This window comes from Polypterus senegalus, chromosome 9 (assembly GCF_016835505.1).
Source record: "Polypterus senegalus isolate Bchr_013 chromosome 9, ASM1683550v1, whole genome shotgun sequence".
NCBI lineage: Eukaryota > Metazoa > Chordata > Cladistia > Polypteriformes > Polypteridae > Polypterus > Polypterus senegalus.
In genome coordinates, this window is record NC_053162.1 from 123,643,015 (window position 1) to 123,656,698 (window position 13,684).

Genomic DNA, 13,684 nt, shown 5'->3' on the forward strand with positions numbered 1-13,684 from the left:
AAAGTGAGAAATTATATGAGATAGGGAGTAATATTGAAGTGTGATGACAGAAGAAGAGAAAAATGATGTCTTAAAATGGACACCAAAGGGGAGGACTAAATCATAATTCTCTGGAAGGTTTCAATGCACAGGAGATCAGCAGCCCTTCTTAAGCTTTTTGCAGGATCTTGTACCTTTTCAACAAGGTGTGACTTTATATAATCTGCATACAGCTTTACACTCATCTAAAGAAGTAAGTAGGAGGGAATGACTTTTGGTTGATGAGACATTATGTCACTTAGTAGGTCTGGACACCTAAAATAAATACCAGTGCCCAACTAATAATGCTCATTTACTGTCACTGTAGAGGTACACATGCTCTTGACAGGATAAAAAGGTATTTTGAGAGCTTTCACAAATTCAACACAGACTTCATTACAACATACATACTTTTTCAGATATAAAATATTCAACTGGCTTTAGCATGTCTTAAAATGTTATATTTTGGAATCCTAGCCAGCTGTTTCCATTACATGATATAGTGGTGTACTGTACATTTCAATTACTAAAAAGAAGAGTTTACCAAGGCTTATTAAAATATACTTATGCTATTTGAGCTTACAGTTCTGGTAGTAAATTTTTATTTATATTAGGCAATATGTCATTGCTTACTTTCTAGTTAATATCACCTAGCTCTATTGAACTAAGTCACACAAACTTGTCTGTGTACTTCAGTCATGCAGAACAGATGATTCTTGTCCTGATGAATCTATCTTCATAAAACATTTGATTAAAGTAATTTATGGAGAGTAACTTTAAAATAGTTTCTATAAGAAAAGCAAATGAGTGGCGCAGCCTACCCTCCGTGTATGCATATAATGCACAAAGCACAATTTCTCATTACTCATTGAGTCAACATGCTGACTCTTCTGCTTTTTCTTCAAATATTTTAAAATAAATCTGATGTGTCCCTACAGCATACCATCTATGGATATCAATTTAACTTGTGGTTCAAATCGCACAATAATGTACAGCACAGTATATATAGTATTCTAAGCCAAACTTGTCTTACATTTATTAACCGTTTAGCCATACATACATTAAAAGTTTGGTTTGGCTCTCTTAACAGTACAGTTAAGTTTAAATGCAATATTTTGTTACTGACTAAACTTTTTAAAATGTTTTCTAAGGCCGCATGACTCATTTAAAATGTTACTTTCAATTTTAAGTCTTTAGGTTTTAGAAGATTATACTTTTGTAGAGTACAGCAGAATATGTGTCCGTTGGCAACAGAGATCTTGGCAAATAATTACAGGGGCCTGGTATTGTAAAGTGATGCTGCAGATAAGGAGCCAAAGCTGTTGTAGAAAGACAAGTCTGGAATGGTGCCATAACACAGTACATCCTCTTGAGGTGCTTTAGAACTTCTCAGTCATGTCCAGACTTAACAAAAATATTCATGTGGAAAGAGATAGATAGTGTGGATGCTAGGGGTCACTGTTGCCCCTTAAACCCAATAGACAGACACACAGGACACAGGGTAAAAGCACCAAGAAGATTTTTTTATTATTTTCTTCCAGCACAGTGCTTCCAAAGCACCACAGCCACAATAAACACAATACTCAATAATTAACAGAATATTCTCTCTCCTCCACACCTCCCAGCAAGTGTTGTCCACCTCCTCCCGACTCAGGCTCCCTTGCTGGGTCTCCAGCAGTCCTTTATATAGTCCTTGACCCGGAAGTGCTTCTGTGCTTCCATCACCATGACTTTGAATTACTTCCGGGCTTTGTAAATAGTAAGGAATCCCCAGTCTCCCTGCAGTGTCTCCTGGTGGCACCCACGGTACCCAGCAGAGCTGTGTTGCTGAACTCCAAGTCCCAAAGTGCCCTGTGGACATCCGGGGCACTGCTGCAGTCCAGAGAAGCTGCCATCTATCGTCCTGGGGGAGGCAGTATCCTTGATAAGCTGGCATCCCCCCATTCTTCCATTACTGAGGCGTCCCTTACACTAGCCAGACAGATAGATAGATAAAAAAATAATTTTAACAAACAACAATAACAATAACAGCATTCAACCCCCACCAAATACACACTTGAATACAAAAATAAGAAAAGTTTTGACTTGTCTACAGATAAAAGAGCAGTCATAGTCTTTGTAAGTATGTAAATTATTTTATCATAAAGTTTTAATATAGCGAAAAGTAAAGGGGTCTGTCTACTTTTTAAATCCATTGGATATTAGACTGGCTGAAAGTGTAGAATATATTTAAACATATTATACTGTACATGTGAACAAAAATACCAAAAGCATCAATATATATGATGAAATCCAATTTATCCAATTCTGTACTCATTACATTCATTTAAACAGTTTAATAAAATTTATATTAATTATTTTAATGTTTAAATGAATTTGAAAAAACTTTTTTGAAACATGAGCAAATCAGGGCATTACACATAAATATTTTACTTTCTGATTTTCTTGATGTCTGCATTCCCAACACTGACATTTTTGACTTTAAGAAATACATCATTCTGTTATTGTTTTTATCACAGTTAAGTCTGTTTAATTCATTGTACAGACACTTTTTTGTTATTTATTTTTTAACTGCCAACACATCGAAAAAAACAATGTTTTAGTTAACAGATTATATCACCAGCTGCGGTGGGTTGGCACCCTGCCCGGGATTGGTTCCTGCCTTGTGCCCTGTGTTGGCTGGGATTGGCTCCAGCAGACCACCCATGACCCTGTGTTTGGATTCAGCGGGTTGGAAAATGGATGGATTATATCACCAGTTGTAATTCTTTGGCTGAAAATTTTAATGGCGTGAATGTCATCCGTTTCTGTTTGGCTTATGATATGTAATTCGTGTGAAAGCCAATGTATTTTTGTTATTGCACATCAGACACCATATTAACTGGAATGCATATCACTTTAATAAAATGTTTCTTTTGTTAAAGTCATCTTCACTAACAGTGCTTTGTGTTGCCTTGTGACGCTAATGTATACAGAAAAAGAGATAAGCCATGAGGGGCATTTTGATGGCTGCTGAGTAAAGGCTCTTCTCAGCTTTCCCCAGCAGGCTGTCTATGTCCCTCTCTCTCTCTTTCTCTTTTTCTCACTCTCTGTTGGTTGCATGGCTACTCCTTGTGTCTCCTTGCATTCATCCTAGACTGAGCAACACTACCTCGACTTCCTGGTGTCGGCCTGTGCTGTTGGGGTGGGATGCTGCTTCGCGGCCCCCATTGGAGGCAAGTTACTTTTTCCTTTTACTTTTATATTACTTTATATGGAAAATGTAATATGGACAGTTATTCGCGTTGCAAAGAAGAGACAGATGAAACTGAACTAAGTGGCTTACACTGTGGCAGACTAACACTTGGTAACAAGAACGGTATGATCTGATGCTGTCAGTAAACATGTTAAGTGGTATCAATGGGAAATAACAGTCTTACTCCATTAACAGCATGCCTGGTTGCACTTCAAAAACAATTGCTTCTGCACTAAAGAGACTGGAGGAATGCTCTAACAGATTTCATCTGTGTAGTAGACATGAGCTAAGACCTAGCTGTCAATAAGTTATATTTGAAAAAAATAATGATCTAGAATTCAATTTTCAGCAATGTTCACAGTTTTAATTGGGTGCAGATCACATTATCAGTTTTTAGCCTTTAACTTGGGGAGTTGTTCACAATTACATAGACCAAATGTGATTTCTAAGGCCTGGAGCCTTGCTCCAAAAGATCCTCTTATCTTGACAGTGTTACAGTAATTAATATTATCTCAGAGTAATTGTAAGTCACTATGGTTAAAAGAGTCTGCCAAATAAATATATTTATTTAAAGAGTCTGAATCCATACCCTAATTCATCCCTTGCTTGTAAAAGTGAAAGGGACAACTTTTGCAACTGACAAAACGCCTCTTTTTGGCAGTAAACACGTATAAAAAGTACATGACCCCTAAATCATTGCATGTTAAAGGTGAACCCTGTTAATTGTAATTTACTTGTATGATTTGCATTAGTAACACAGATATGATTTAGTCAATCTATAAAAATATTTTAATAGGCTATAAAATGACATGAAAATATTTTGATTTGAATGTTTCAAGTTTATGAAGGCAAAACAAATCTGTTCTTTTTTGATTTGAACTAACTAGAGCTCACTAGAGGGAATTTTCAAAGGGAAACTTGCATGCTCCCAGCTGTTGCAGCATCTCTTGCCCTGACACATTCTAAAAATGTTGCATTCGTTGGCAGCAAAATCTAGGGTAGTAGGATTTAATTATATGTTAGCTGAAAAATTTGCATAAACTTCCAATTACTGTACCAAGCTGTGGAGATCTCTTCATCTCTCTGTGTCAGGACTGGGAGCTACATGTCTGCTGAGCAAAGCACAAAGACAATCCACTGGCACCTACAGGTGAGGCCAGAAAATCACACAACATAGAAGCAGTACTAACATTAACGATCATACAAGGAGTTTTTAAAATTCTCATTATGAAGATTCTTCATTGAATAGTGACACACACACACCTATACTCAAATAGGAAGACATTACGTTGTAAATGTAACTGATGGTCTTATGCTTCTCATAAACTGTCTTATAAAGTTAACTGTTTAAACTGACTTGATTTCTTCTATCTGCCTTTATCTCTTTTTGATTTTCCAATCTTTCTTTCTTTCTTTCTTTCTTTCTTTCTTTCTTTCTTTCTTTCTTTTTCTTCCCTCCTCGTCCGGATGACCAGTAGCACCCGTATTGCTACACAGACATTCTCACCGTAGGCTGTGCAGTGGGTGTTGGCTGCTGTTTCGGGACTCCACTTGGAGGCAAGTCTTTACTGCTCAGTGTGCTGCCTGCTTATCATCTTGCGAGACTGTCTCTTTCACCTGCTCTATAAATGACAGCTTCTCTGAGTGTTCACTTATCTTTTTCTATTTCTGAGATTTCAGCTAAATACCCAAAGACATTGATTGTTTGACATTTGCCTTGTCCTTTACAGGTGTCCTTTTCAGCATTGAAGTGACATCCACATACTTTGCTGTCAGAAATTATTGGCGTGGATTTTTTGCGGCCACATTCAGTGCTTTCATCTTTCGAGTGCTGGCAGTGTGGAACAAAGATGCTGGTAAGGGAGCCTTTCAGTGGCTCCACTGCCATGATAGAAACATTAATCCTAGTTTTTATCATGGCAAAGAACATTAAACCTGTATGTGTGTGGTATGAACAGTTGTAGCTTTAAACTTCATATTTATACCTGTTCATTTGATTATTTCACAAATGAAGAGTATCATGTCCTCTCCAAGGTTCTCACAGAATTGGCCAATCCATCATTCTTTTTTGAATTGAAGTAAAGTGTTTACATGTTTCTTTTAATTGTCCTCACTGAATTTTTCAATAAATGATGAATGTGATCTTGTTTATTTTATAAGATACCTTGTGTCAGCTATGTGTGGCACAATAAAAAATTGAAAAATGACTAACAAAAAAGTACAGAAATATCAAAAGTGTTAATTGGAAATTAAACAGTATAAAAATAATTTAATCAGAAATGATGACACAGCTGGGAACTATAATTTTTAAAAGCATTTTACTCCACCTGCCATAAAAACTGCTGATTCCACAAGTATACAATAACAATAACCAATAGAGGGTTTGCATTTACTGGCATTGCCGCTTCATCCCATCTTGGATTAAGCATGGCCTTCTTATGCCAAAGTGTAGATTTGTCACCTATCTAGATCTTCAGCAACAAATTGGTTAGATCCTTTGTGTAGGCTCTAAAGTGACTCTGAGAGCCTGAAAAGGTTGAGGATAAACTGCTACAAGATCTACATATGATCTTACTTTAATTTATAGTTTCTTCCATTCTGCTTGAGTGGAGTTTGCAGTTTCTCCTCATGTTTAAGTGGCTTTTTTTTTTTATTTAGTCTGGTTTCCTCTCATGGATGAAAAACATGGTGTCAAGTAAATCTCCATTCATACAGTGCCTTCATGTCACATGTATATGGCTGTGCATGATCTACAACAGCCCCACAGTTCCTAGGGAAAGTATCATTATGAAAAATATATACTGCATTTACAGTATTCATTTTAAATTATCATTGCATAGTGATGGATTTGAAGAATTACTGTACATTACAGGTTTACTAGCTCAAAGTTTTATCTCATAAATTATTCAGGTCACATTCTGTATTACTCACTTGCATTTTTGTTCTTTCTTTTTGTACAGTTACTATAACAGCCCTGTTTCGAACTAATTTCCGCATGGAATTCCCATTTGACCTGCAGGAGCTCCCAGCCTTTGCAGTCATTGGGTGAGTGTACTAAATGTAGTTTCTCCACTAATGATTTGCTTTCAAAGAAATACATTTTCTGAGATAAAGCTCCCTTTTAGAATAGATACCAAAAAATCTGTGTTTATTATCTAAAATGTTACAAAAGAATTAATCAAGTTTGTGATGCAAACTTACAAAAGAAAAATTTGAATCCTATACTAAATATACAAAATGATTTTCTTTTGATAACTAATAGTAAACTGCTATATACAGTCAACTTTCCAGTTTTAATGGGTAAAAAGGGAGGGTAGGACACAGATTCACCCCAAAAAAGGAGGGATGCATACAGTGACAGGGATGCCAAATGTCATTATGCCAGGTGTAAAGAGAAATATATTACCAGGGGGGCAGTGTGCCCTGTTTTTTTGTGAAAGACTAGGAAAATCTATGTGTTTTGGCACCCGTGAAGAGCAGAAAGTATGAGAGAGAGAGATATAGAGAAGGACAACCTAGGACAACCTGTTAGGAACCAGGCAATACACAATGGTAGTTCTATTAGGTAAGCAATCCAACATATGAGATCTGACTTCTCAAAAAGACAGCGTGCCATAGAGAACTGAGAGAAAATAAGGCAACCTTTGGGCTAATAAAGGGCAGGACACGGTCAGAGGCGGGCAGAGGGTTATGTTTTTGAAGCAAGTGATGGAGGCGGTATCATCGTGAAGTAAGAGGAAATGATCAGACAAACCATAATCTCAAAGCAAAGGTCTCAGTGCTAAAGCCTTTCTGTGAGTGCCTTTTAGCTTCCTCATCTGGTGGGACAGAGCACAGGTGAGTTCAGTGATGATCTAAGAGTCTAAATGTTGAAAGAGAGAAGAGGAAATCAAGCACCAAAGTATGAACACGTCTGTCCTTCGAAAGAGCATGCAGTTACACATTAATATGTTGGTGCACAAGTCATCTGCATCACCAACAATAACGCACATCATATTTGAGAGACGACTCAAATATGGTATTAAAAATGACAAAATGAATACGCTAGTAGGTAGTGTATACTGTACATCGCATTTTTAGAAGTGCATATAAAAGTGACTCAAATTTCATTTGAAAAGATCGTATTTCTGTGTCCACACTCTTAAAAATAATGGTTCTTTAATGGCATTTTGTGGTTGTTTACTGAATTGTGTGGTTCTTCATAGAATTACTGCTTGACAAAACACCCTTACATTCTAGGAAGGGTTTTTTTGCATATAAAGCTGGTTCTTTCTACTTTGCTTCCTAATATGTAGAAATAAATACAAAAATGAAACCTTTAATGTTTGGTGGGCTACCTATAGCACACTAACAGATTGAGAAAACCTGGAATTAGTATGTGTTATTGTATGCAGCATGATATAGAAGATTGTTTCACAGTACTTTCTGTGTCCAAGTTACTAGACTCTAAATGTGTTTGGCCCATTTATTATATAGACTTTTATCAGGACCTTCTCATGTTTCTTTTGGTTCTGTCGACGTTTTATTTTTAGCTTCTGAGATTTTGACAAATTAGTCTTTCTCATGTTCTGATCTAGGGTCTTGTGTTTTCTTTTTGTTTTAATCATTTAGGAAATTTGTACGTTCACAATTTTTTTTATTATTATCTCTTAACTTCCTTAATGTTATGTTTAACCTCAGAAAAATGAGTCAAAAACGCTGAATTAGTTTCAACAAGAAAAAATGTTATTACATGTAAAAGAAACTTGTAAATACCAAAACAATATAAATATAGTAGGAAAGGTATGTCTAGCATACACTACTGTACTGATGCAAATTTAGTACAGGTCCATCATGTAATATGTTTTGAGACAGTCCCCAATGCATAGCCTGACATTGCATTCAGGATTGTGTTTCTTTGCACAATTTTCTTATAATATATTTTTTTGTTGCTTGTACATGAGATGGTAAAATGTGTTATTGTAGGCTGTCATAGTGCAAAACCTAGTTACTTCCATATTTCCCCTTACACAGTGACAGTTACTATATTGTGAACATTGGTTAGAAGGCTAACATCTTTCTTGTCCTTGCACTTGATCATAATCAGTTTCCTTTTTTGGCAACTGTTGCACCACGGCGAAGTTTTCCTTGACCACATTCACAAGGCATGTCATGGTTGTTCGGTCGTACAGTGCCACATGCGTGCGTCAGTTTCACTATCTATGTCAATGTCTGATGACCATTTCACATAGTCACTACCAATGCTCTGGATCTGGTTCAGTTTGTTCAAAAACTGGCCTTGCAGCTTTTCATTTGCCATTGTGTTTTTGCTTGAAGTCTCCACTCACTCTTGAATATCAATGAGTTATCATAGAGTTACCATAAAGTGTCAGAATGCATAAAAATATTCATGTTTTTGGGTGCAAGATGTTATTTCATCCACTAGATGGCAACAGAATACTGTCCTGATAGTTATTTGAGCTTAACACTGTAAAACTGATCATTACCTTCACCCCAAGTGCGGCTTCACCATAATAACATAGAATTCAGAGGCTGAGTCAGGCTCAGAATTAATGCCAATGTGGTTAAATTATTTTGTTTTAAAATTGTCTCCCTTTATTTAATGGATTTTTTTAATGGATGTCACCATGTTGCTTATTGTTACTATGGCCATTGTTGGGCACGTAATACACAGTTCAAACACCCTATGGCATCACACAGGCCATGCTATATTATATGTGTACACAACACACATAATCTAAACTTTACATTAAAATACAAAACCGTTTCATAACAACTTGTGTATTACACTTGTTAGATAAAGGAATCTAATCTTTAGTTATGGTTTGGACATCTGATCTCATTACTTGACTACATGTTCTGTCTCACTTTTAGTGATATTATTTGACTCTCTTTCAGTTAAGCCTTTACTTTTACTGTAATCTTCTTGTCTAATACCATTTGTCCTGCTTCTAGTGTTAAACAAATGGCATCTTGAGTACAACAGGTAGGTTAATATGGGTTTTGCCTGAGAATGACTCATACAAGGCTGATTTTTGATGTTTTGCTATGACAGACTTTGGCTCCAAACAGTCCTGTAATCAACAGGGAGTGAATGGGTGGATGGATGTGCATTTTTGTATTGCCTACTACCTATATTCATAATAACTATTTGCTCTTTTCTTTCAGCATTTCCTGTGGGTTCCTTGGTGCCTTCTTTGTCTACCTTAACCGACAAGTTGTTTTGTTCATTCGACGACAGACCGTGCTAACAAAATTTCTTAGCAAACAGTGAGTAAATTTTAATATTTAGCATAGTTTGTTTTTTAATTTTGAAAATAAATAGACTAAATTCCTTTGAATCAGAAGAGTTTTACTTAGTGCTTGTCAACTATATTACTGCAGAAAATACTTTAATTCTCACACTAACCTTAAATTTTAGGTTCTTTATTATATAGAAGCATATACACCAAACTAAAGTATTAAATAACACCTTCACTTAGATAAAGCACAGTAATATTAGCAGAGAAGGCAAACTTTTTATTTATTCAATGTAAACTAAGTACTACATAAAGTATACAACCTGAAGTCTTGTAGATGTAGTACGTTTAGGATGGCCTTTCAGTCCAGGTGGCACAATTCTTCATTACAGAGCCTCTGTAGAGGCACACAGCAGCTTATATCATTCTCAATGTAAAGATGAAACACTTACAGTATTTATTATGTTAGGCATGATCATCCAGAGAACTCTCAGCCATGCCTCCTTGTTATCCATCAAACCTTAACCTAATCAAATAAGACAAAGACAAACTGTTAAACCTTAACTAAGTCAAGCAATTACAGTAATGTCCATGCAGCATCTCAATCTGTGAGTTCATCATTTCAGTCCATACAATAAAGTCCATGTAATTTCTACCGTGGATGAACCTCCATCATCAAAATGACATGATTCAGTTGCAAATTATGAAAGCTCCAAATTCTTATCTATACTGTATATCACAACATCTCACAGTGCACTTTTTTATTAGGAATATTGTATACTGTTAAGGCTATGGTGGCAAAGTTGTTCAAGCTGCTGTTTCACTGTACTGCACTGAACTTATTTTTGAAATCCATCCCAGTCACCGTCTGTGTGGGATTTCTCCTGGTGCTCTGGTTTCCTCTATTGCACTCTAAAGACTTGTATGTTAGGTTCAATGGTAACTCAAAATTAATCCTGTGAAAAAATGTGTGGGTGAACATGATGCCCTGTTGAGGCTTGTGCTGCATTCAACAAAAACTCAGAACTTGTAATTTCTGATCTCCGACTCAGAAAACAGAATGAAAATGTGACCTGAATTGGAATTTCTACTCACAGAGTTGGGCCTGGTCTCTCAAGTCTGAGTTTATCTTACTGCAAATTATGACATCAATTCAAATGGTAATGTGTACTGTGGTCAGGAAATACAGTAACACTTAATAGGTTTAATTTATTTATTAGAAGAGTTTACTTTAAATAAATCACCTCACTCTGTAATACTGAATATTGAGAAGGTAAACAATAACATTAACAGAATGAACAGTAACAGGTTAACCAATGTAAATTTGTTACATGTTACTGTTTGTACATTGCACTCGATAGTTGCTTGGTGTAGTCTTTTAATTGTAGCTTCCAAGCAGAAATAGTACTATTTATTGGGGCCAAGAGCATAAAAATGTTTTTATTCTTCAATCCAGACTATACAACTGTTTGCTAGCATTTGTTGTTGAAACACCAGCTTTCATGGAGACATCCATATTTACTTTTCCACCATGGAAGCGTGAATGCACAGAAGTCACAAATGACACAATTGCAACTTTCAACTTCCTAGCTCCACTGTAAGATGAATGCAGATTGGTTTGTGTCTTGCTGAAAGAATAGGCCCCAACTCTCGAAGAAATTACTATGGAATAAAACAAGTTAAGAAAGTAGATTCATGAATGGGTGCTTAAAATGTTAAGGTTCTGAAAATATTTTAATATGCATACTTTCATATGGATATAATGTAGTCTTAAACCAGAATAATTAGCAAAACACAATGTGTAACATTTGAATTATACAATAGTGGTACAGTAGGTCAATGTGGTTGTACAGTGTTTAACTCTACTGCCTCACAGTTCCAGCTGACCATGTTCTCTGGCTCCTCTCTTCGTGTGTGGAGTTTGCAGATTCCCTCTGTGTCAGCATTCTAACATGAATATGTTAGGGTCTTGAGAACTTTTAATTGCTCCATCCGTCTTGTATTCTTACCCCACTCAGAACTTCTCCTGTTTTGTGCCTGATGCTGCGTAAAGGGACTCTTGTGTAGTGTGAGTGGTCACTTGACCACAATTCTAAAAATCACACAAAACACAATTTACATACATACAGGCAAGCAACAAAACAAGTTCAATGGAAAGCAACTCTTCATGCCTGCTATGTTGGGATATGTTTTTCTGTGGTGAAGGGTGACCAATCAGATAATGAGACATTGTAGTGAGACAGATGCAAATAGGGAAGAGCCATGTAGTAAGGATGAACCAACCAGAATGCAATGGAGTCTGCGTTTCATAAATCTTCATTTTCACCCATCTACACTGAAGTGCCATGCTAGTGTTTTTAGATGTGTCCAGCTCTGGAGAGTGATTTCAGAAGTATTTGTTTTTTTGTGTAGTTGAAAATGCTGAGAATGAAAAGAGAAAACAGAGACAAATGTCTGCATTTTTAAATGAAAACATACTAGTGTGAGTGGTGCCTTATTCTCCACAAGCATGTCATTGGATTAAACAAATTCAAAAATTGATTGAATGTGCATTACATTTAAATATTTGTGCTCATGCTTTATTAAAGATAAAAAAAAGCCATGTCTTTACCTATCCATCTTTTACAAATTTTAAGAACTACTCTTTACTGTCATTATTCTATTAGGATACATGTATATGTTTTGTAATTCTCAAACTGATAAAATATTTAAACAAATAGTTCTATACATATATATATCTTGTAATGTATATGGTATACTGTATACACATATATACTGTAGTATATATATTAGACATTGTGCCCATCATTAGGCACTCAACCAGCCAAAACACAAAATGTCACATTAAAGTTTCCCTCCAGCCACATGGGATTTTAATTTATTACCGGAAAGGAAACAGTTCCAATTATATCTAATATTTCATAGCAGGCTAACAACACCTAAGCCTTTACTTGTTATCAAAGAGAAACTGTTTATGTTTCTCTGTATTAAATTCTGTCGAATGTAAGTGTTTCAATAGCCCATTCCTGGATATCAGAGCAGGTCTTTTTAGTAAGAGGAAGACATCTGTATCTGTCTCTCAGGTGAAGTATCTTCCTGATATCGTTGACTCTTTTATTACTCCCATGAAGTCACACAACTCTCTTGTGAGGTCAACATCACATGACTGGCTGGACTCCTACAGCTTCCAGTTTCCCACTTAGGGATGTCTTACTTGTAACATTGCTAGGTCATCAAAGGGAAAAGAACATGCTTTGAGGCATCTGAAGGCATTTCATCTTTTCCATTGGGGTTCACCTGTGCTTTATTCACTCCAATATGATGCTACAGATTACGTTTACAGATACTGTACTTGTTCCTTTTTTCTCTGTGTTTTTTCATGAACACCCTACATTTTAGGAAGGCATACACTAATTTAGACTTGTTTGGGGATTTAGGAAGAAAATAAGAATTCCTGGAGAAAAAAAAGAACAAGAAGCACCACAAGAACTTTTCATTGGTCAGTGGTTATCATGGAGGGATTCAAACCCAGAACTCTGGAGTATGAGTCAGTGCCAACTGCTATGTCAATAAATACTGAAAATTCAAAGTTTTAGCATAGAGAATGGCACAATACATTTACTGTATTCTTATTAACTATTTTTATAAGTTTCCTTGTGTTTTCTAAAGAAATTTTTGCTTTCAGGTACAATTCTGCCTTATATGACTTGCTTGACTAAATTAAACATTTATTTTTAATAACTTTATCATTAGATGATAGACTTCAGGTAATACATTTTGTTTAATATTTCTCTTAGTAACAAATATGCAATAACTGTAAAGTTGCTCTGTACAGCCCATGACTGATCTTACTTCCAGCATCCCTTTGACAGCAAAGCCTTCTGGGAGGGTGGAAAGCTTAGTGTTGCTTGAAGGGGTGAGAGCAGCTAGCAGAAAATATAATATATGAGTTAAATATAGAAGATTTAATGGTTGTTGAATAACAAAACATAGTTAAAGGCCAAGAGCTAAGGACAGTAGCCAGGAATTTGTAAAAGCTGCTGGCTTTCAGAAACAAAACAGGAGACTTCTTTAAGGGGCAAGTAACATAGTACTGTGGAAGAATAAAGACAAAAATCAACAAATGGGAAGTACAATTTTGAAACCCAAAGGAAAAAGTAAATCCAGAAAGCCAGGACTCTATGGAACACAA

General features: G+C 36.0%; 1 protein-coding gene across 3 annotated transcripts in view; it reads left to right on the forward strand.

Moving 5' to 3' along the window:
- Positions 1–13,684, forward strand: part of clcn1b (chloride channel, voltage-sensitive 1b) — a 240,811-nt gene that overhangs the window by 135,244 nt on the left and 91,883 nt on the right. For all 3 annotated transcript variants that reach the window (XM_039763728.1, XM_039763727.1, XM_039763730.1), the window contains exons 7-10: positions 4,732–4,810; positions 4,984–5,109; positions 6,214–6,298; positions 9,422–9,523. In XM_039763728.1, coding sequence (XP_039619662.1) covers positions 4,732–4,810; positions 4,984–5,109; positions 6,214–6,298; positions 9,422–9,523 — 392 coding nt within the window. The remainder of the gene's footprint in view (positions 1–4,731; positions 4,811–4,983; positions 5,110–6,213; positions 6,299–9,421; positions 9,524–13,684) is intronic.